Source organism: Mytilus edulis, chromosome 2, assembly GCF_963676685.1.
Source record: "Mytilus edulis chromosome 2, xbMytEdul2.2, whole genome shotgun sequence".
Taxonomy (NCBI): Eukaryota; Metazoa; Mollusca; class Bivalvia; order Mytilida; family Mytilidae; genus Mytilus; species Mytilus edulis.
Genome location: NC_092345.1, coordinates 30,291,727 through 30,315,722, shown reverse-complemented (window position 1 = coordinate 30,315,722; position 23,996 = coordinate 30,291,727). Strand labels below are relative to the sequence as shown.

General features: G+C 32.0%; 1 protein-coding gene across 1 annotated transcript in view; it reads right to left on the bottom strand.

Moving 5' to 3' along the window:
- The window catches only part of LOC139510804 (uncharacterized), a 46,288-nt gene extending 22,292 nt beyond the window's left edge, over positions 1 to 23,996 (bottom strand). Inside the window, exons 1-2 of the mRNA XM_071297334.1 lie at positions 23,921 to 23,996; positions 20,758 to 20,898 (exon numbers count right to left, since the gene is read on the bottom strand). Coding sequence (XP_071153435.1) covers positions 20,758 to 20,898; positions 23,921 to 23,996 — 217 coding nt within the window. The remainder of the gene's footprint in view (positions 1 to 20,757; positions 20,899 to 23,920) is intronic.

The following is a 23,996-nucleotide window of genomic DNA, read 5'->3' as shown; positions in this document are numbered from 1 at the left end:
TTGTTGCTTTACGCAATAAATATGTACTCAATAAAAATTAACTGCAAAAACTCTTATTAGCAGTCAAACGAATGTTTTTGTGTATTATTTTATTTAACGATTAACTTACAGTGAAAATAAACTTTGTTAACGTCGCTGTTATTATCGACGCCATCTTGTTTACATTGGTTACGAAAAGAAGTTCGGTCAACGTCGTCTATCGAAAAATAACCAACATCAAGATCAACTACCGGAAGTCATCTCGACCAAGCATATCAACGTATTTCCTAATATGCTAATCATATAAGAATTATATCCTGGTATCTTCAATGAGTTTATTTTGTTAAATCGTACTTTTCAATGTAATGGCGACCTATACAGTTAGTGTGTACTTTGATGGAAACGCTTCGTTATAATGTTAAAACAGAAAGAACAACTTAAAGTAGGCTGACGTCAGCAAATATAGAATTTATAAAAAAAAACCTCTAAACTCTTTATATTCATATATCGTACTGTCATTGGACTCCTACACCAGACGATCAAATACAAATATGTTACGATTGATAAATGTTTGTAGTTCTATATAGAAATAAAGTAGATTTTCACTGTTGGTGCATGTGAGTAATTTAGTAATAACCTACATTTTCTAGAAAAGATAATTTAACTTGAAGGTCATACGATTATCAAAATTACTACTTTTACTTAATAAATAATAAAAATCCTAACAATCTTGTCTAGGCTTTAAAATTGGAATAAGACATTCCTCATATTGCCTCCCTTTTTCTAAATTAAAGACACCTAGGAAAATAATGAGAATTGCAAACTTCAACAAAATAATATACCATTACTGTCTTTTGATGAGGTAAATGTGTGGTTTTATTGACTTTTGAAAAACTGATATTTACAGAGGCCAACGGCAGAAATGAATATCAGTTTTTTCAAAAGTCAATTAAACAACATATTTACAGAAACAAAAGCCAGTAATTGTTTTATTTTATATTCCAAGAGAAATGTATGTAATTGAAAATATTTACTAAAACCAATTGCATGTACATCAAACTTTTTTACCAAAATCCTACACATAAAATCACGCGACGTTTTGCGCGGTGAATATACTTTTATTTATGTATTACTGAAAAATTATTACACCAGGGTTTTCGATATCACAAACTAGTCAAAACATTTACTAAATTTTATCATCGGTATAAGGATATCATTCGTAAATATAGCTCAACATGCAGACTTCTTATACGTTCAGGTATTTCACATCCAATTTTTTATGGAAATATTCTTTATAAAGAACAAAGGTGTCAGTATTCACCTCAGAAACTAAAAAAAACCTTTGAATAGACTTATTAAGAATGGATATAGTTACGATACTGTTGTCAGGTCATTAAAGATTGCATATTTTGGCGTTAATATTGATTCACTTATAGGGTCTTTGCATCGGAACTAAACACATTTATTAAAAAACCAGTTGTTGGCATGACACGGGTTATGTTCTTCTCATATATGTTATGATGGTATGATACTAGACCCCTAACGGGAAGGATTGTGCCTGATGTTCATATGATGAAATCATAATCTTTCAGTCAGTGTAATTGAAGTCTGGAGCTGGCATGTCAGTTAACTGCTAGTAGTCTGTTGTTATTTATGTATTATTGTCATTTTGTTTATTTTCTTTAGTTACTTCTTCTGACATCAGACTCGGACTTCTCTTGAACTGAATTTTAAAGTGCGTATTGTTATGCGTTTACTTTTCCAGATTGGCTAGAGGTATAGGGGGAGGGTTGAGATCTCACAAACATGTTTAACCCCGCCGCATGTTTGCGCCTGTCCCAAGTCAGGAGCCTCTGGCCTTTGTAAGTCTTGTATTATAGTAATTTTAGTTTCATGTGTACAATTTGGAAATTAGTTTGGCGTTCATTATCACTGAACTAGTATATATTTGTTTCAGGGCCAGCTGAAGGACGCCTCCGGGTGCGGGAATTTCTCGCTACTTTGAAGACCTATTGGTGACCTTCTCCTGTTGTGTTTTTTTTTTCTATGGTCGGGTTGTTGTCTCTTTGACACATTCCCCATTTCCATTCTCAATTTTATTTTCCTCAGGTGAATCTTCTTATTTATTCAAAATCCCATTCATATAGAAAAGCCTGCTAAAGTTTTATCAATATGGAATAATAAACAATATCCAGAATATTATAAAGTTCCCTGTGAACAAAAGAGCATTATATTTTTAAAATTTTGAATTTATTTTTATTTAGACCCTGCCATTCTTCTGTAGTTGTCATTACATACGTCCTTAAATTAACGTTTAATTAAAATATATTGTATGATAGCCAATTATTGATACAAGCATGCACCATTGAGTACATAAGAGGATCTAAACAACTTCAAGGAATGTGCAAGCCTTCAAAAATGAGTAAAACGAATATCGTATGGTAAACTATATAATGGTCAAAACTTGTCAAAATCTGAAATTGAAAAGAAGAAAAAAAAAAAGACATTGATACAAAAAGCAATAAATGACAGACTCATATCACAGATAACATCAAACTACAACCACTGATTTACAAGCACTTTATTTGAGACATATAAATAATTTAGCGGGTTAGCATTGTTATGACCGCTTAATTCCTGACCCAACATGGTACGACATAAGAACATATTTTCAAAGATCGTACTTCATTTGTACAATAATAAAATAAATATATTTAGGAAAGAATTGACAAACAATGAAATAAATATTGCGTGAAAACCCTACTCGTTTATGGTTGTTGTCTGTCGACCTTTGTCAAACAATCTGATAAACCAAAAATGATTAAAATTTCATTATTATTTTACCCGCTGATTTTATTTCCTGCGGGATAATTTTTAATTGTTTGACACGACTCTGCCTACGCTTCCTGTTGTCTTACTTTAATAATATCATTAATTAATTGTTTAAATGGATATATGTGAACATTTAATTGTTCAAGTGAAAAGATGCGCGAGCATTGAAAGGTTACAATCAAATAAGTTTTCATCATTATTTCTATAATATACAATTTATAATCATTTTTGTTTTATGATCTTCTATAAGTTTTTAGCTCTGTTACATTTGAAGCATTTCTATATATTAATATCATTAGCATGTATATATATATACATGATATATACATGACAGTTACATAGTTACGTTAAATTAATATAAAACATATTGTATTAATACTTTTCATAGTTCAAATTTATTCGTCCAGTGAATGTTTACTTGATTTTTGTTAATATTTCTTTTAGAGTTCAGCCATTTCAATTGATATTTTATAATGAGTATTTCTATGTTGTAATGCTATTTTCGTATCAGGTTACGGTGATGGTTCGCGTCAGTAAAACGTTTTTTTTCAGCGGTTGTCGTTTGTTGATGAAGTTCAAAAGTGTTTCTCGGTGGGTTTTTTTTTTTTAAAGATTAGCCTGTTGGTTTTCCTGTTTGAATTGTTTTACTCTAATCATTTTTGGGGCTCTTTAAAGCTTGCTGTTCGTTTTAAGGAAATGCTCCATTTTAAAGACCGTGCTTTGACCTAAAATGATGTACTTTTTACACATTGTGACTTCGATGGAGAGTTGTCTCATTAGCATGTAAAGAATTCGAGTCGTATCCTGAACTAAGCCTAGTATAAAGCACGAATGTGCTGCCTTCAAAGTTTTCTCGTTTGAATTGTTTTACATTGTCATATCGGGGCCTTTTATAGCTGACTATGCGGTATGGGCTATGTTCATTGTTGAAGGCCGTACGGTGACCCATAGTTGTTAATGTCTGTGTTGTTTTGGTCTCTTGTGGACAGTTTTCTTATTTGCAATCATACCACATCTTCTTTTTTTTTTATATTTAACATCCCAATAAAACTAAATAGAAGCATTTAAAGCATAAAGAACGAGTGACTAGTGAAAAATAATGTTTATCTAATTCTTGAACTAATGCATATATATATCATAAACTGCACAATTTTATCATTTATACGCATCCATATCGTATAATCGTCAAAACAAATTTCGGTCTGTTATGATGTGAAAATATGGCAGCTTTTTAATTGTCTTGTTTTGATGCCGTACTTTACCGATTGTCACGTTAGCAAACAATTAAAAGGAAGCATCGATGTTGAGTACGTGTATAACATATACCATAAGATAATAGTTTATTTCAATGACTGATCCATGCGTATTGCTATCACACGATTTTACGAGAAAGATCATGAGTTCACTGCATACGGAAAACCTATCGGCGATTTGTTTACTGAAAGCAAACAATTTAAAATGAGTGAATTTCTTCTAAAGATTGAAAAATTATTGAATTTTTGAAGAAAAATGTATATGTACATTAGTTTTATAATAAAAACTAGCTATTTAGTTAAAAAAAAAACCACATTTGCATCATTGTTTTTTATTTTAAGTTTCATATGACTTTAATTCTTAAATAGCATTGCTTAAGCTTTGACTTGTAATAATTAAATTGTTTAAATAATGTATAATAGTCGAGGCTTGGTTCAGGATACAGAAGTTCACGACTCTGAATTATCTACGTCATTGCGGTCAGTCGTGTGTTTCCCACGCAAATACCTTTAATGACAAAAGAAATAAACCTAAAGGACCGTAATTAAAAATTCAAATATTTAGTGAAAATATTGACATATTTTACGCAATTGTAAGTGGATATACAATATCATTAATGAAAGCCTAGCAATCATTGTTAAATGTGTCCGATTGATACGAATCATAACAATGACGCAGGTATGGTCTTAACATTAACGGGGGTCTCATTGGGGGGTTCCGATCCCGGATCCCGCTTACTGTTTTTTTTCAGATTCCCGTATCCCGATTACACTATGTACGTAAGCAATTCTCATTTTTTTGTCATTTCCCGGGTTCCGCTAGACCTCATTTCCCGTTTTCAATAATTTGACTTTCACGTGTCCCGCTTACAAAAAATCGGCAATTCCGCGTCACGCTTAGACCCCAATGAGACCCACATTTACTGTCCATCCCTTAGTTTATTAGATTTTCAATTCAGATAAAACACTGACGTAAAGAACAATAGATACGATCAGGAAATAAACAATAACTTCCATATTGCATATTCAAATCCATTTATGATTATAAGAATTATGACTAGTTTACAATTACTTACACTCACGAATGCATAATCAGAAAGTTGAATATTACAGATTCTGAATTAAAAAGGTTACACAATTTTGAAATAATTGTATATATATCTATTAATAATGTAATGTACATTGCTGTTGAAGGCAATTTTCAAAAAAATTTACAAAATTTGCATGTTCTTTAAAAAAACACTAAAGACATTTTTAGCAAAATGATTTGATATGCATCTGAAACTCATCTAATATTTGGTCTAGCTAGTTTTAAAATGACATTCTTATTGGGTATGTACTCAAATTATACAAATAATCTATAAAAAAATGCAGTTCTGGTTTATCGTTATAGTTATTTATTATTTGATTTCATTTTAATAACTTCGACAAATTTGTGTTAATGTCTTTCAGGTACGCAGTTGTGAAATTATAGTGAATGTTTACAACCATACTTTACCACGTATCTCTTAGGTAGTTTCAATATATTACCCAGTATATGTAAGTTTAGAAATATACTTCTACAAATGCATTGTCTCATAGGCGTTACTGTATAAAATGACCTCATACGTAGCAATATATTCATGCAAAGTTGATCCTATATATTTGCAGATAAAATAATCCATGTCAATGTCGAGGAAATGAATATTGGATGCATGGTACATTATTTCTGAGAGTGTCCACAATCAATGCTTATTAACACGTGAGATATAATTTTCTGATAGAAATTGTGTCTTCCTTTGCGTAACCTGAATAATATCCCAAAATATTGGAAGGTTAAAGATATAAAACATTAGAAATATTGATATATAGTCAAATTATCTGCTTTATTTTATCGAAATATATAAATATTTGTGGCAATATGATTCCACGTGCAGATTTGTTTTTCAAATAAAAGATGAGTTTCTACATTGCTGATTATTGGTTATATCTAAATGTAAAAACGAACTAGTATAAAAACAGAATAAACTCAAATTTGTCAGCTCAAAAATTAACTTTGATCATGTCACAAGAAAGATGATGTTTTCTGCATTTTTTGCATTCCCAACAAATGTTGAAGTATAGATTTACTGAAGTACAGCGGCTGACATTACGACTTGTATGCTTTTTAATATGTTGGATAGGAAATTGACATGTGCTTTTATATTGCAAATTACTTTCGTGTTACATTTAATGAAAATGTGGAGCATTGTCTTATTTCAATTATCAAGTAGGTGAAATAAAAGGAAGTCAATAGGTATAATTTGTATTGCCTGATATAAATATTTTTTCAATATATTACAAAATACAATATATCATAAATAATTAAATACACAAATGAAAATACATAAACATAGATATATAAGCAAATTTTTTGGCAGACATCCGCCGCTATAAATTTATAAAAGGGAAAAAAAATTAACGAGGGAGGGAGGGTGGTTAATTTCAACGTAATATCAAATTCAAAAATGTAAAGAAAACACTTTGCAATAGTATAAATAAACAATTAACAACAAAGGAAAAGTTTATATCCAATAAAAAGAGCGAAATAATATAGTGAGTAAATTTAATGCAAGAGTTTATACTAACGAAAATCTAGTTTGAAACAGTGTGATTACTGAGGTGTAAAATATAAATTTCACTGTTTTGCTAATTAAAGAATTTAAATCTTAAATTAAACCAATCATATCATAACCCCGTATTTGTATAAATATAGCTGTCTCAGTTGTATTTATACAGTCTTCTTATATTCCTTATCTGTCTCCATTTCAATCACATCACATTATTTTTTATACAATCTTACCACATCTCATTTTTTATATTAATATTTCATGAGAAACTGCAAAGAGTGAAAAGTAAAATCACAAAAATACTGAATTCGAGGAAAATTCAAAACGGAAAGTCCCTAATCAAATCGGCAAAATCAAAAGCTCAAACATATTAAACGAATTGATAACAACTGTCATATTCCTGACTTGGTACAGTCATTTTCTTAAGAGGAAAGTGGTGGATTAAACCTGGTTTCATATCAAGCGAAACATCTCACTTTTATGACAGTCGCATACATTTCCATTACATTGACAACGATGTATGAACAAAACAAACAGCCATAAAAGGTAAAAATGTTACAATTCGTATTTAAAGTTACTATCATGATATTGTCTGATTTGTCCTATATCGTTGTTAATTTCAACACAAAGTTTATTTGTTGTGCTACATTTTGAAAACATACACAAATAATGCATGCTGGGTTGCGTTATTTTGGTTTTCTGATAAATTAACAAAAAAAAAACTAATTCTAAACCGATATGCAACATAATTCGAAGGTTTTGATAAAATTTTATGTTTAGTTTCAAAGAAATTGTAGATTAATAGTATGATGTGTAAATGACAAATGTCTTATATTTGTTCATTCGAATTGCGGAAGAGGTCGACCACGTGTATTTTTAGTACCGATTAACTCAGAAAGTTTAAACGGTTTCCAAAACATAGCCCAGTTATTATATCAGTATTATTTTAAGGATTAGCATAGTCTTATCATTTGGATTAGAATATTTCCTGCATGAAACACTTTACTATAAATATCAAACATAGTGTTGTTATCGAACTTAAAGTTTGTTGTTTTTCTGCAACAGTTTTCGTGTTAAATAAAAAATATTAAGATGTGGATTGCCAATGAGACTAAAAACATCAATATACTAGTAAACAATTATTAGTCACCCTTCTCCTGTCAACATCAAACAGTAAAACTAATGCCGTATAGTCAGCTATATCACAAGCATAAAAATCAGTTTGAAAAGGCTTGTTGTTTAGTGTAAGCCAAGGCTTCATGTTGAAGACCGTACTTTGACCTATATTGGTTTACTTTCACAAATTATTACTTGGATGGAGAGTTGTCTCATTGGTCCTCATACCACATCTGTTTATATCTATTCAATTATAAGATCGACATAAATTCTTTTTTTTATTTGATGCAAAAACATGTTTATATTCATTGTCTTCATTTTCCCTAGTGTAATTGATGAAGGTTATTTAAAAAAACATCGTGCAAATTAAATTTGAAAATAGAAATCATACGTCTACAATTGTTTAATATTTTTTTTTAATTTAACAAAACACGTATTAAAAATGAAATTCTGGGTTATCTTATATAGGTAAAGAAAGCTATCATTTGACTTTGTTAATACATATGACGAAATGTTGGTAATGTCTTAAAGCACAAACTTAATATGTGTGAAATTGACATAATTTAAGAGTCATATTTCCACAAATGCATTGTCGCATTGACGGTACTATATGAAAATGCCTTAAAAGGTGAACAACATTAACTTCCTTGAGAAACAGGCCCTATATAAATAAAAATAACGAGATGTAAATATGATTGACATTGAGACAGATATAAAAATGAAAAGATATGGTATGTATGAATCTGAGACAGATATAAAAATGAAAAGATATGGTATGCATGAATCTGAGACAGCTAGCTATATCTATACAAATATGATATGATTGACATAAGACAGTGGTCCACATTTTCATTAAATGTAACACAGAAGTACATATGAACGGAATAATTTTCAATGTAAAAGCAGAAATGATCTTTCTATCCAAGACAACAAAATGAGGACATTTAGTAATATCGGCCGATGTACTTCAGTAGATTTTATACAGCAACTTTTTTGGGACCTTGCAGAAAACAACTTCTTTCTTGTGGAATGTTCAAATTTGATTTGTCTACTGGGCATTTAATTTCTATTTTTAATAACTTTATTTGCTTGCATTTAATGTTTAAATAGTGTCTTAGTTTTAACATATTTATTTATAGTGGATTGGGAAACAAGTTTTGCAACTTATATTAATCCCTTTTCACTTTGCGGGTGCGAGTGCTGCCTTGTAGCGGCATTAGCCTGCTCTTTTTCGAAATCTACAAGTTTTTTTTTAACTCGGGTCTGCCATTTATCGTCCCCTTCCGACGGACTATCATCGTTTCCTCAAGACCATACTCGCAAATGGTGTCAAGGGAGAGCCGAAAATGAAGTGCCTGAAAATTTCATCCCAGACGGGAATCGAACCAGGAACTTTTGTGTTAGTAGTCCGATGCACTAACCACTACACCACGGTTCTCTTATAGTCTTATCGTTAGCCGGGTGGAAACATATCTTGTTATTTAAAATCTGCAAACGGAATTATACTTCCGCAAAATCTCTATAGATTTCGATAGAATAAAGTATATTATTCGACTATTTTATTATATTTTTGTATCTCTGCATTAGTTAATGTTGCCTTTGTTTTTTAGTCTTCTCTAATGTTTTATATTCCCCCCTCTTTTAACTTAGTGGTTCGCTTTTGCTATGTTGAAAAAGTTTCATTTTGTCTATAGATTTACAGAACATAAAACTATGTAATATTACACAAACCTAGATTATAGCTAATTTTGTTTTTGGTTTTTGTTGTGAATCAATGTTTTTATTTTCACTGCAGATGTTTACTATTTACCTTCAAATCGATTACCAGGTAGGTACCACTGCTTGTGGATATTTTCAGAAATAGTGTACAATGCACCCAATAAAAAAATATTTTATATTGACTTCTTTTCCAAGCAACCAGTTGCAATCATACAACATTTCCTATTAATATTGGTATGCTTAAGACAAACTATGAAGAGTGAATTCGTTTTATATCAACTATGACGATGCTGTGATTACCTGTCTAATCTCTATGTTATTTTAAACAAGAGGCTGTCACAAGGACAGCAAACCGAATTTATTAACATTTATTGGTGTCCTGGCAATATCACAAGAACCATTACTGATGAATGGTGAAAGTGAAAATCGTCAATATCAAATTTGACCTCCATTTTGTCATCAGTATCAACATATTAAAATTTGAAAAGCTTGGATTGAATGGTTCATGAGTAAATGCAACAACGTGAATGGAAACGCCATTTTACGATCTTTCAAGAACCGTAACTCCTGAACGGTAAAAGTCAAAATCGTCATTATTGAACTTGACCTCTATTTTGTCATCAGTAACAACATATTAAAATTTCAAAAGCTTTGGTTGAATGGTTCATGAGAAAATGCACGGACACGACGGGAAACACCATTTTTCAATCTTTCAAGAACCATAACTCCTGAACGGTAAAAGTCAAAATCGTCATTATTGAACTTGACCTCCATTCTGTCATTAATAACAACATATTAAAATTTTGGAAGCTTTGGTAGAACAGTTCATGCGTAAATGCACGGACACGACTGGAAACTCCATTTTTCAATCTTTCAAGAACCATAACTCCTGAACGGTAAAAGTCAAAATCGTCATTATTGAACTTGACCTCTATTTTGTCATCAGTAACAGCATATTAAAATTTCAGAAGCTTTGGTAGAACAGTTCATGCATAAATGCACGGACACGACTAGAAACTCCATTTTTCAATCTTTCAAGAATTATAACTCCTGAACGGTAAAAGTCAAATTCGTCATTATTGAACTTGACCTCCATTCTGTCATTAGTAACAAAATATTAAAATTTGGGAAGCTTTGGTAGAACATTTCATGCGTAAATGCACGGACACGACTGGAAACTTCATTTTTCAATCTTTCAAGAACCATAACTCCTGAACGATAAAAGTCAAATTCGTCATTATTGAACTTGACCTCCATTCTGTCATTAATAACAACATATTAAAATTTTGGAAGCTTTGGTAGAACAGTTCATGCGTAAATGCACGGACACGACTGGAAACTCCATTTTTCAATCTTTCAAGAACCATAACTCCTGAACGGTAAAAGTCAAATTCGTCATTATCGAACTTGACCTCCATTCTGTCATTAGTAACAACATATATAAATTTGGGAAGCTTTGGTAGAACAGTTCATGCGTAAATGCACGGACACGACTGGAAACTCCATTTTTCAATCTTTCAAGAACCATAACTCCTGAACGGTAAAAGTCAAAATCGTCATTATTGAACTTGACCTCCATTTTGTCATCAGTAACAGCATATTAAAATTTCAGAAGCTTTGGTAGAACAGTTCATGCATAAATGCACGGACACGACTGGAAACTCCATTTTTCAATCTTTCAAGAACCATAACTCCTGAACGGTAAAAGTCAAATTCGTCATTATTGAACTTGACCTCCATTCTGTCATTAGTAACAACATATTAAAATTTGGAAAGCTTTGGTAGAACAGTTCATGCGTAAATGCACGGACACGACTGGAAACTCCATTTTTCAATCTTTCAAGAACCATAACTCCTGAACGGAAAAAGTCAAAATCGCCATTATTGAACTTGACCTTCGTATAGTTGTCAGTAATAACATATTAAAATTTTAAAAGCTTTGGTTGAACGGTTCATGAGTAAATGCACGGACAACATTTGATTGCCGAGCGCCCGCCCGCCCGATCGCCCGCCCACCCGCCGTACATCCCCAAATCAATAACCGACATTTTTGTCACAAAAATCCGGTTAAAAACGGTATGTTTGTTGTTCTACATTATAAAAAAATATATATATATATACACACATGCTATGTGATGAGTTGCCTTATTTTAGTTAAATGATAAATAAACTTAAATACTACATTGAGTGCTTATTTGAAAAAATGTATATGCGAGGTCATTTTAAGGTTTTGATTAAAACAATTTATTTCAAAACGGATAGCTATAAATAGTATTATACATGTTGTATGTCTATGACAACATTCTTTGAATAATTATTACGTTCAAATTCCGGAAGGGGTTCAATACAAGTATTTTAGTACCGATTAACTCAGAAAAGGTTAAATCGGTTTTCAAAACAAGGCCCAGTTATTATACAGTATTTTATTTAATGATTAACTAAGTCTTATCATTAGGATATTAATATTTTCTGAATGAATTATTTTTAAAACTATAAATATAAAACAGAGAGCTGTTATCGAATTTCGTAATATTATATTGGTTATATTCAGCAAAATTCTTTATATTATACCGTTGTTGGTAACCTTAATTATTACAGGATAACGCCTTATGAAATGCAGGGCACTAATTCAAGAATGGATAGTAGTAAAAAAGTAAAATAACAAAAGTCCTTAATCAAATGGAAAAATCAAAAGCTCAAACACATCAAACGAACGGATAACAAATGTCATATTCCTGACTTGGTACAGGGATTTTCTGATGTAGAAAAAGGTGGACCAAACCTGGTTTTATAGCTAGTTAACCCTCATAATTGTACGACAAGTCGCATCAAATTCCATTATATTGACAACGATGTGTGAAGAAAACAAACAAACATAATAAGTTTAAATTATGGTGATACGCAGGAGGTGCGTGATTTTTCTTAGAACTCCTGACACAATGGAGTTTTTGTTTATCTTTATTTTGTGGGCACAAATATTCATTTGGCGATTCCGATATAAGTCGTGTCAGTGCAAACTCAATTTGCATTTGATCGCCATATATCGTGCACGTTAAAATTGAAACCAAACGTCTATTATTGTTTTCAATATAATTAAGTTCAGTCAATAGTTCAAAAATATTTTTCAGTCAATAGGTCAAATAAGATTTTTAGTCAATAGTTAAAAATATATATATTTATCACGATATAGCTTCTGTTATCATCTATGTTGAGAGTTCATTTTAGGTTGTTAACCTTAAAATGTCTATCAGGCTTTTTTAATAAAAAAAAAATAAGACTATAAAAACAAATCAATCCCTATCTAATTTTATTTCAGTAATAGTTAAAAATAAATTACGTGTCAAGGCAGAAAAGTAATATAAGGTATGGAAGACTGTAGGTTTTGTGCCCTTTCATTTCCAATTAAAATTTTCAAACTGTTTTTTTCCGGGGAATGGGGTATTCAGATATTAAATCAACCTTTGATTCAACTATTTCGTCATAAATTTCAATGTGAACTTTATATATAAAAATTAATAAAAAATTACAACGAGTTTCAGCTGCAAACGCAATGACCTCTGGATATATACATCCCGAGATAATAGTGACATGACCTATGCATAATCAGAGCAGAAGATGTTTTAAAAGAACCCAAACACTTTGACACAAACCAATTCAGAGAAACATTCTTCGTAAGTTATAATCAATTCAGTATAACGATCCATTTTAGTGGAATAAACCCATGACTCGGTTACCAAAACTGAGCTTGGTGCATTTATTTCAGAATTTATTCTAACAGGAAATATTGTAAATGATAAATAAAGGCATCAGTAGTATATCACTGTTCAAAAGATTGAGAGAGAACAAATTAAGGTTACAAACTAAACCGAGGGAAACACATCAACTATAAGAGGTAAACAACGCAACAACAGAAACACTGAAGTACAACAAAAATCAAACGACAAAGCAACACACACAGAAACTAACTATAAGATAATAACTGCCATTTTCCTAACTTAGTACAGAACATTTTAAATGGTAAATATTCCCAGAGGGTATCACCAGCCCAGTAGTCAGCACTTCCGTGCTGACATGAATTGTCATGGATTTGGTCATATTTAAAAAAAAAATTCTGTTTTCAAAACATTTGAAATTTTGAAAATACTAAGGCTTTTTCACCTCAGGAATAAATAACCTTAGCTGTATTTGACAAAACCTTTAGGAATTTTGGTCCTCAATGCTCTTCAACTTCATACTTTATTTGGCCTTTTTTTTTGGCATTCCAGCGTCACTGATGAGTCTTTTGTAGGCGAAACGCACGTCTGGCGTAAATACAAAATTTAAATCTGATATCTATGATGGGTTTATATACCACTAAAAAGAACAACATTGTATGACAGGAATACTGTGCAAATAAATGCAAGAACATTCAGGACAGAGAAATACAGAAATACACAATACAATAGTACATTTCGACATGCTAACCACAGAATAAAAACAAACACGTGAAACAATCTATGACAGCGCACAAAAAACAGCAAAACAATACAACGAACTGTCCGTCACACGACTGTAATACTTATAAGACTTATAATTCTAAACTCAATATTGAAATATAATGTGTGTTATGAAATGAGATCCTGACTCGGTTACCAAAACAAATCTTGGTGTATTTAAATATTGTTTTAAAGATTATTAAGAGTCGTATCATCTACAATATTTCATGAATGAAATTGTTTTTACGGAAATATTTCTGAATGAAATTTTTAATCATTTAAGATAATCAATAAATATATAGAGAGAATCATTTATATACATAAACAGACTTTATCGGATATAGTACGACTGTTATATGAAGGTCACTAACTATTCGTTAATATAAAAAAAAGGAATGCATTAAATTATAATAAAGTTTATATTTATAATAATATTGGCAATTTAATCATATATTTTTTTAAATTATAAAGTAACACCCAAAGAAAAATAAAGCAACATTATAATTAATAATGTCACAATCGTTATATAAAAGTCCTATATAATCATCTTATATGTTAACACTATTTCTCATAAAATGACACAAGTTTACGTTGAAATTACTAATAACGCGTGACCGATATACGCGCTTCATTTGTGTTTCTTTGTTACATATTTGTGTAATTTATAGTGATTAAGATTATAACACAATGTTAAATGCTGTATCCCAATTTTTGACATTTTTACTTATTATGTCTGTTTGTTTTGTTCACACACTGTTGTAAATATATAATGAAAAATTATGCTTCTTTCATACAAGTGAGAGGTTTAGCTAGATATAAAACGTTAAATCCACCATTTTCTACATAAAAAACCAAGTCAGGAATATGACAGTTGTTACATTTCGTGAAGTGTTTGAGCTTTTGATTTTGCCTTTTGATTAGGAACTTTCCGGTTTGGTTTTTTTTATGATTGCAGTATTTTTGTGATTTTAATTTTTCCGTAATAAAAGATAAATTGTAGTATAACGTTTTATATATTATTTTTAAATGGTGCATTGCAATGAAGGGTAGGTTGATTGTCTGTGTTTAAATAAATATTGACACAAGACACAACGTTATTGTTGACTGACAATCAAAAAGATAGAAATATTTTGAAGCACCTATTCAAAGCAGTATAATATTAAGAACATCAAAATTATTTTCTAAGTGCAAAGTAAGACGATGCTCACCAGCGTTTGTTTTATAGATCTTACGAACTTTGTTTAGTTAATTGTTATTATGAATTTTGTACATTTATATTGTTCTCTTTCCTCGGTAAATAATATCTGAACAGGTCATTGACTTCGTCAAAAGTCCATAATTGATAAATACATACCCCACTAAAAATGAAAACAAATAGGTTTGTAATTTTTCGTCATACACTTTAAGATTGAGTACTGCGTATTCGAAAAAAATATCAGCCGTCATGTCAAGTAATGTAATGAAAGCCTTTTTGTTTTTTCAAGTCTTACAACAACAACAAAAAAAAAAAACAACAAAAAAAACTGACCCAAAAAATAAACAAAACTTAAGATATAGTATGTCTTTGACACATCATATGTGACAGAGATGACTAAAAATAATAAATAGAGTTTAGCCAAAAACAAACTAAGAACAATATGGTGGAGGACATTTTAGCGCATTGATAGGACATTTGAGCGACAAAAATCGAACATTTAGCGCCAAAGTAAAACTGATTTTAGCGCCTGATTTTTAACCCATTTTAGCAAAAATTAAAATCGTCAATGCCCATTTTAGAGAAATATTTTTAACCCATTATAATATATAATAGCAAGGACGTATATTAGTAAGTTAAACGTCCTTAATAATAGATAAAAAAATAATTTACAGATCCAAGACAGAACAATATATTAAAAACATATGATTTCCATAAAAATACAGCACTAAATGTCTTAAAGATTAGATCAAATGTTAAAAGTCCGTTCTAGCCTGGAATTTATATCCTACAGAACGTACGTAATTGACTCTGGATATACCCCTGTACGATACTGTTGAATTATACTAGGGACTGTTTTTCTCTTTATCATGTCTAGATCGTTTTGCTCATTCGTATATACTTTTATATATGTTGTTCTTTGCAATTTGATAAAATGTCAAGAAAAACGCAAATAGGTGGGTGACAACTATTATTTGCTCATTATAATGGGCATGGGACGACTCTAGACCATTATTTGTTCGCTTTGAATTATATGGAATTTCTGCCCAAAGCTTAGTGAGTATTTTTCAACCCGTTAAGTTTTCGCTAAAATGGGCTATTGAAAATACAGGTGAACGGATTAATCCGGCGCTGAAATGGGCTCTAATGTCGGCGCTAAAATGTCCCCTAGTAGTTATTTTTTTTTCGCTAAAAAAACCTGCGCCCGAATAATAACAATAAGATAGAAATTTCCTTCTCCTTTTGTTAATCAGCAGAGGAAAATTTCATCACGCTGTTTCTGTCATATAAAGAGAGACGAAATATACCAGAGGAATATTCCAACTCATATGTCGAAAATAAACAGACAGCGCCATGACTAAAAACGTAAAAGACCTATAAAAAAACCAATAGTACACAAAACACGACATAGAAAACTGAAGTCTGAACTATACGAACCCCACCAATAACTGGGGGTGATCACAGGTACCCCGGAAGGGTAAGCAGATCAAGTACAGGTGCTGTACAAAGTGTGATCAACGGAAAATTGAGAAAAAAAATATGGACAGGTTAAAATGTGGTTAGTACAGGTTAAAATGTGTGAGTTCAGGTTAAAATGTGGTTAGTACAGGTTAAAATGTGTTAGTTCAGGTTAAAATGTAGTTAGTACAGGTTAAAAAGATAGATGATGTTTTTGTACAGCATTACTGTGTGATGGAAGTGTGCACGTGACAAGAGGTTTTAAAGGTGACCGAGTTGGTGTCTTTTATGTTGTTTCCTGGAAATAGGTTGCAGTCTAGTCTTGGGTTGTTCTTTGATATGAGCTGTGTTCATATTTAGATGTGTTAATTTGTAGTTCCGTGTGAATTTAATGATAAAAGTGATATCCATCATTTTAGATCTTTGGAGTTTTGTCGAATGCTATAATGCTTTTGATAATTTTAAAGAATTAAAAACTATTATGTGTGACTAGACATGTTTGTGCAATAAGAAAGTGGTTATAAACTTCATATGATATTATACAATTACTGTCTTTTGAGGAGATTGATATCTGGTTTTACTGACTTTTGAAAAGCTGATATTCGCTGATCTCTCACTATACAATCCTTGCTGAGAATGAACGGCCAGACTGGATATAAGTTTTTCAAAAGTCAATCAAACGACATATTTAGCGGAACAAACGACATTCATTATTTGAGAAATACCAGAAATACATGGTATGTAATGAGAAATACTTACCAAAACCAATTGTACATCAAACAATTTTACCATACATAATTATACATTTAAAAGCACGACGACGTTTTTCGCAATGAATATACTTTTTCGTAAGGTAAATATGCTGTTTTTTTTCAAAATCCATTTCATAAAGACAAACCTTCTAAAGTTTTTTCAATGTGGAATAAATAGAATTATATAAGAAAGCTTGGACAGTGTTTATTATTATTCAAAAGATGTATTTCAAATTTAGTTGGAAAGTTTGGGTTCAAAATCACACACATGTTCCGTCACTAAAACCCTAATTGATTTGGCAAAGTCAAATTAGAGGAGTGTTTATAAAACACAGATGGATAGAAATACAAAAGTTAGAAAAATGTTTAATTATTAACATCAATATTTTTGTTTCTACATATTTAACAGGAGAAAGCTTTGTTAGAAATTATAAATAGGTTCTAAATAAAAGAAATTAGGTAATAATCATCGGATTACGGAATTATGTAACATTTTGATATTCGTAAAATATTTTATGTAATAAATATCGTCTGTTCGATATTCAAATGAAAAGGTGGGACGATTTATCTCTGTGTTAAAGACTTTTAAACTATCAATGACGGGTGTTATAACGACAATAAATCGAAGATGTGTATAGGAAAACTGTATTGAAACTGTCATTTAGTATATCAAAAAATATTATCGTGTAGGAATAAGTAACTGTCGTCAAGCATTAATGTTTAATTCAATAAAATATATCAACTGCAAAATCTGAGAAAATATCCATTGTATTTGCAACAGGCGGAAAAAGTAATAATCTTACAAAATGATTGATCAGCTGCCTTAATAACAATTATGTGCACTAAGCTTTGGAAAAATATAGTACTGTCAATGGGTGTATTCCTTGAATGCCAACATTTTATATATTACCTATTTCTTGAATGCCGAAGTCGACCTTTTGCGAATAATGACTGAAAACGCGTTTTGGATTAACTCCAAATAAATGATGTATTTGAAACTTAATCTTTTGTTTGTCAGATTGTACAGTAAAATAGAATAACGTTTTCCCTGAAAAACTTAATATAATATTTTTTTTTTTTCAAAAGACAATAAGACAATAAAGTTTCTTAATTTCTGTATAAGATAGATGATTTTCTTTAGAAAAGAAAAATCCTGGCCCACGTGTTATGGTAAAATTTATCCAAAACATATTTGACTTTCTTTTTTATAAATTAAAAAAGAAAAAAGACATGAATTGAAGCGTATGTACTTATACCATATGAAACCAAAAGATGTCTCGAAAATAAAAGAAAAGCAATAAAACGGTTACTTCAATTACCATGCTAATGAAAAGTGATACATTTCCATAGTCTCAATATTAACCAAAGAACAATTTTATTGATTGAAGTGGTTAAAAAAAATGAAATTTTAATAACACTTAAAAAAATGGTGTGTTCTAAGCGCTTCTCAGCATTTATCTTCATTAGCAACGCTCAAACCATAAGTTTTAAAGACTAAGATGCATTAATTATTTATCTGTGAATACGAAACATGAAATACTTTGTTTTCGTGTATATATGATACACAAAATGATAAATTGTAAAAAGTTGAGTATCAATCGTACTTGATTATAAATGAGTACCTTCAAATCCCGTTTAATCCGGTCTTCTATTCAGTCATGAATTAAGATAAAGCCCGTGTTATAATGGTATCAACTTTTCACAAATGATCATGTGATCTCCCGATTTGACGATTTACTGGGTTTGTAATAACATGAGCAACACAACGAGTGCCACATGTGGAGCAGGATCTGCTTACCCTACCGGACCACCTGATATCAACTAACTTAGCTGTTGGATCCTGGGATACAGCGATCCACAAAATGTACTTTATCACTAAAATATAGACAACTGTAACTGTAGTTTATCACACGCAGCGAAGTTGCCAAATTGATTAGGTACGGTATATGTCAAACTCAACCGTACCGGATCAACCGCCACTAAAGTGGGGATGAAGCTGCGATAGAAATGTGGCCAATACTGTTTTTTAATTACTTAAGATATGCACATACTAGTACCAAATGTATCTGGATATGTATAAGAACCAGAACAAGTAAACATTTCAAGTGCACCTTGCAAATTATTCAGAAATATATCATTTCCTAGATCAGTCAAATGAACACCATCTTCCTTTAAAAAAGTACTATTAGGAAGAATATCTGGATACTTTATATAATGTCCCCCATTCTTTAACACGAATGATGCAATGGCACTATTTATCCTAATTCTGCATGCCATCATGCTATTATGACTAACAGACTGTCGGCATCCCAATGGGAACAAACTGTGCCCCTCTACTTGCCGACTTGTTTCTTTATTATTATGAGGCTGACTTCATGCAGGAACTTCTTAGGAAGAAAGATAAGAAGTTACCAATATCCTTTAACTCTACTTTCCGCTATATAGATGACGTTCTTTCACTAAACAATTCAAAATTTGGTGACTATGTGGAACGCATCTATCCCATCGAATTGGAGATAAAGGATACTACAGATACAGTTAAGTCGGCTTCATATCTTGACTTACATCTAGAAATTGACAATGAGGGTCGGCTGAAAACAAACCTTTACGACAAAAGAGATGATTTCAGCTTTCCAATTGTGAACTTTCCATTTCTAAGTAGCAACATTCCAGCAGCACTTGCATACGGGGTATATATCTCCCAATTGATACGATATTCCCGTGCTTGCATTTCCTATCATGATTTTCTTGATAGAGGGTTACTGCTCACAAGGAAGCTATTAAACTAAGAGTTCCAAATGGTGAAGTTGAAATCATCCCTTCGTAAATTTTACGGACGCCATCACGAGTTGGTTGACCGTTATGGAATAACCGTTTCACAAATGATATCGGATATGTTCCTTATGTCGTAACTACAATCCCCTTCCCTTTCATGAATGTGACCTACCGAATTAGACTATTTACCGGATTTGTAATCACATAAGGGTGCCACATTTGGAGCAGGATCTGCTTACCCTTCCGGAGCACCTGAGATCACCCCTAGTTTTTGGTGGGGTTTGTGTTGTTTATTCTTTAGTTTTCTATGTTGTGTCATGTGTACTATAGTTTTTCTGTTTGTCTTTTTCATTTTTAGCCATGGCGTTGTCAGTTTGTTTTAGATTTATGAGTTTGACTGTCCCTTTGGTATCTTTCGTCCCTCTTTTGAATGACGCCAATTGTTCTCGGTAAAATCTGAGACCAAACAATCGAACTATTGGGTAGATAACTTTATACTTTCTCCAAGATGGTCTTGATTTCATTTCTTAAAAAACCTATTTTCGTCTTCCCCAAATCATTGCCAACGATATGAAGAACAAGATATTTCGGTTTTTTTTTCATATCTCATCAAACCCATGCCACCATACCCTTGCCACCAAATTTTAACTTCCAATCTATGGAGACCTAAATTTACACCACCTGTTCTACTTCTTGTGTGTACAAATGCATTTCTTATCAAAGATGAGCCTACTATCCATACTGACACTTCTTGGCCTACAATTTAATACATGTATGTTATATTCTTAATTGACCATCAAATTCAACGAAATTAATTCAAAATTGTGGTATTCGTATATAACTTTTGAAAGTATCTGAACTCCAACGACCCATTACTTTAATTTGCTCGTCAGAAAAACCAAGCATAGTTGCTGAAGTCGCACTAGCGATTCTAAATGAGTGCGTCCCATACTTTGATTGATCAAAACCAATATACCCCAGGGCTTGTTTTAGAATCCCTGAAAACTGATATCGAGCCATCAAAGTGGCAATATAATTGACCACTAATTCGAGGTCGAATCTTTAATATTCTTGCAGTAATTTTACCGGACAAATTCCATCATCCGATTGTCGTGCCACAAAAATTGATGTCCCTCGACCTAGCTGATCTGTTTTTGAAGACACCAAGTATATTTTGATATTATGATTAGTAACCTCCACATTTTCAAGCAAGACATGTATGCAATGAACTGAGTAATGTGGTTCAATGGTATTGGAAAACTAAGATCTAATTCAAAACTATCCCTAAATTTAGCCAAAGCATTTAAAGCTCGTTGATAAGCTGGAATTGTATTAGGAGCAAGCGAACAATTAATTAATCTGTTTGTTTCAGACTCAATATCAAATCTCTGAACTCTTCTGGGTTGTTTTCTGGAACCGACTCGGCCCCGGGTGCTAGTTCGCGGAATCTGTTCAACTGAAAACGAGAAATCGAGTCTGCAATTTCATTTTTAAAACCATCAATATGTTGTGCTTTAAACTGAATATTGTGCTGCATTGTAAAAAGAACAAGGGGGCGAATAAATGCCATCACACGCTTCGACTTGGCAGTTCTTTTATTGATAATGATAACTAATGCCATATTGTCAATTCGAAATAAAATCTTTCGATTTTGGAAATTTGAAGCCCATATAAACATAGCTAAAACAATTGGAACTAACTCTAAAAAAGTAATGTCCCTCATGCTTCCGGCCATTTATATTGTGCCCATTTACCATCAAAATATGCACCACAACCTAAATCAGAGTCACCACAGCTGTCAGTGTACAAATGCAACGTTTCCTGTGTTATCCACGTGTTTTCTGATAGATAGCAATCTCCGTTAAAATGTTCCAGAAAAATCAGCCAAACTTTTGCATCTTCTTTGAGATCTTTATTTATTCTAATTGAATAAAAAGGCTTTTTATTCTTTATAGACCCTATGACATCATAAAACCTGCGAAGGAAAGCCCTAGACGAAATAATCGCCCTTGAACAGAAAGCCATCAAACCACTACTGATTCTAAGTCCTTGTGTGTAATCTTTTTATTCAACAAAATCGGTTCAAGTAAGGACTTTAGCTTTAACAATTTGTCTTGTGGTATTCTGACAACCATTTCAACAGTGTCAATGATCAATCCTAAAAATTTCAAAGATGTTACAGGTCCAACTGATTTTTCCGAAGCAATCGGAACACCTAGTTCCTCACAAATATCTGAAAAAGTGACTAGCATCATTTGACATACAGGTGTATTCTCAGGGCCTCCAAATAAAAAATCATCCAAATAATGCACCAGTGATTTCACTCTACTCCGTTCAACTACTAACCAGTGTGAAAAGGTCGAAAACTTATTGAATAAATTGCATGAAATTGAACATCCCATAGCCATACTTTTATTTACAAAGAACTTTTCATCAAAATAAATCCCTAACAATTCAAAATCTGATGGATGCACTGGCAGCAAACGAAAAGCGGACTTTATGTCCCGGACCCCAATCAATGCAGACTTTCCGAGTGAACTGAACATTTGTATAACTTCATCAAAAGATGCAAATTGAACAGAACATTCATCACGATCAATAAAATCGTTGACCCCGGAACCTTCCGGATATGATAAATGAGATATTAACCTCCAACCGTTCTCTTTTGGTATTAGACCGATAGGAGAAGTCCTAAGTGTAGAAATCGGCTTTTCTAAAAAGGCACCAGCCATCCTACCCGCTTTTACCTCCTGATCTAACTTATCCAACGTTTCAACTTTATGACAATTTGCCGACTGTAAATTTTTGGAAATAAAAGAAATTCTCTGAATATTTCAAACGAAAACCACATAAAAAACCTTCATATAATTCTTTTGCTACACCTGCATGCGGATATGCCCTCAGCATATTTTTCAAAACACCAATCTTAATAGGGGTTCTACCAAGTCGCCATAGTTCTGATATTTGGTCTAGATCTTGCTTGTGTGAACTGTGTGGCATTTCTTGACTCTTGACTCGGCGCTCCTTGGGCGAAATTGAAATTGGGGCCCTGCTCTATACTGAGCCCCGGTGCCCGAAACTGAAACTGAGAGCCTGTGTTATATTGTGTATTACCAACATGTGTTCTCACATTTCCCAGTTGTCTTTGACAGTTTATAATTGGATGTAAACCATTACACCTTAAACACAAATGGCTATAAAAGCAAGGTGTTTTTCCACAGCTTCCTTCATAGTTATAACTATAGCATTTATTCCCATGACCACCACCGTCATGAATATTACTATTAGATACATTTAAAGACATATTTGATATAGTATTCACTGGTTGCATATATAACAACCAAAGCGCATTGTCTATATTTCTCCATAAACTGCTTTTCTTAGTCTGTATTGCTCATCACAATTTTTCCAACCCAGCCCTTGGTTTCTTTGAGCCCCAAGGCGTATTGTGTGCATGTACTTTAACAATTCCCTAAATCGGTTTACGTGCACAGCACAATAAATATAAATAAAAATGATGAAAGCATCTGTCCACTTTTCAATATTTGTAATTTTTGATTGTTGAGAAATGGGTTGTAAAATGAATTCCCCTTGGACCCATGTCAACTTTTGCTTGTCAGAACCTGTGTTGACTGAATTATTTAGTAGACAAGCTAAATCTATGAATTCCCCTTTCAAATTTTTTCTTTAATTGACTGTGTTACATTTATGCCTAGATTCTCAGGAACACTTTCAATTCTATTGGGAACTTGTACATAATCATTAATGGTCACATTACCTGTTTGTGACACAAACTGTGTGTTCTCAACAGTTGGCTGGGGGTCTATTGCTGGTCTTGGTTGCCATGATAACAT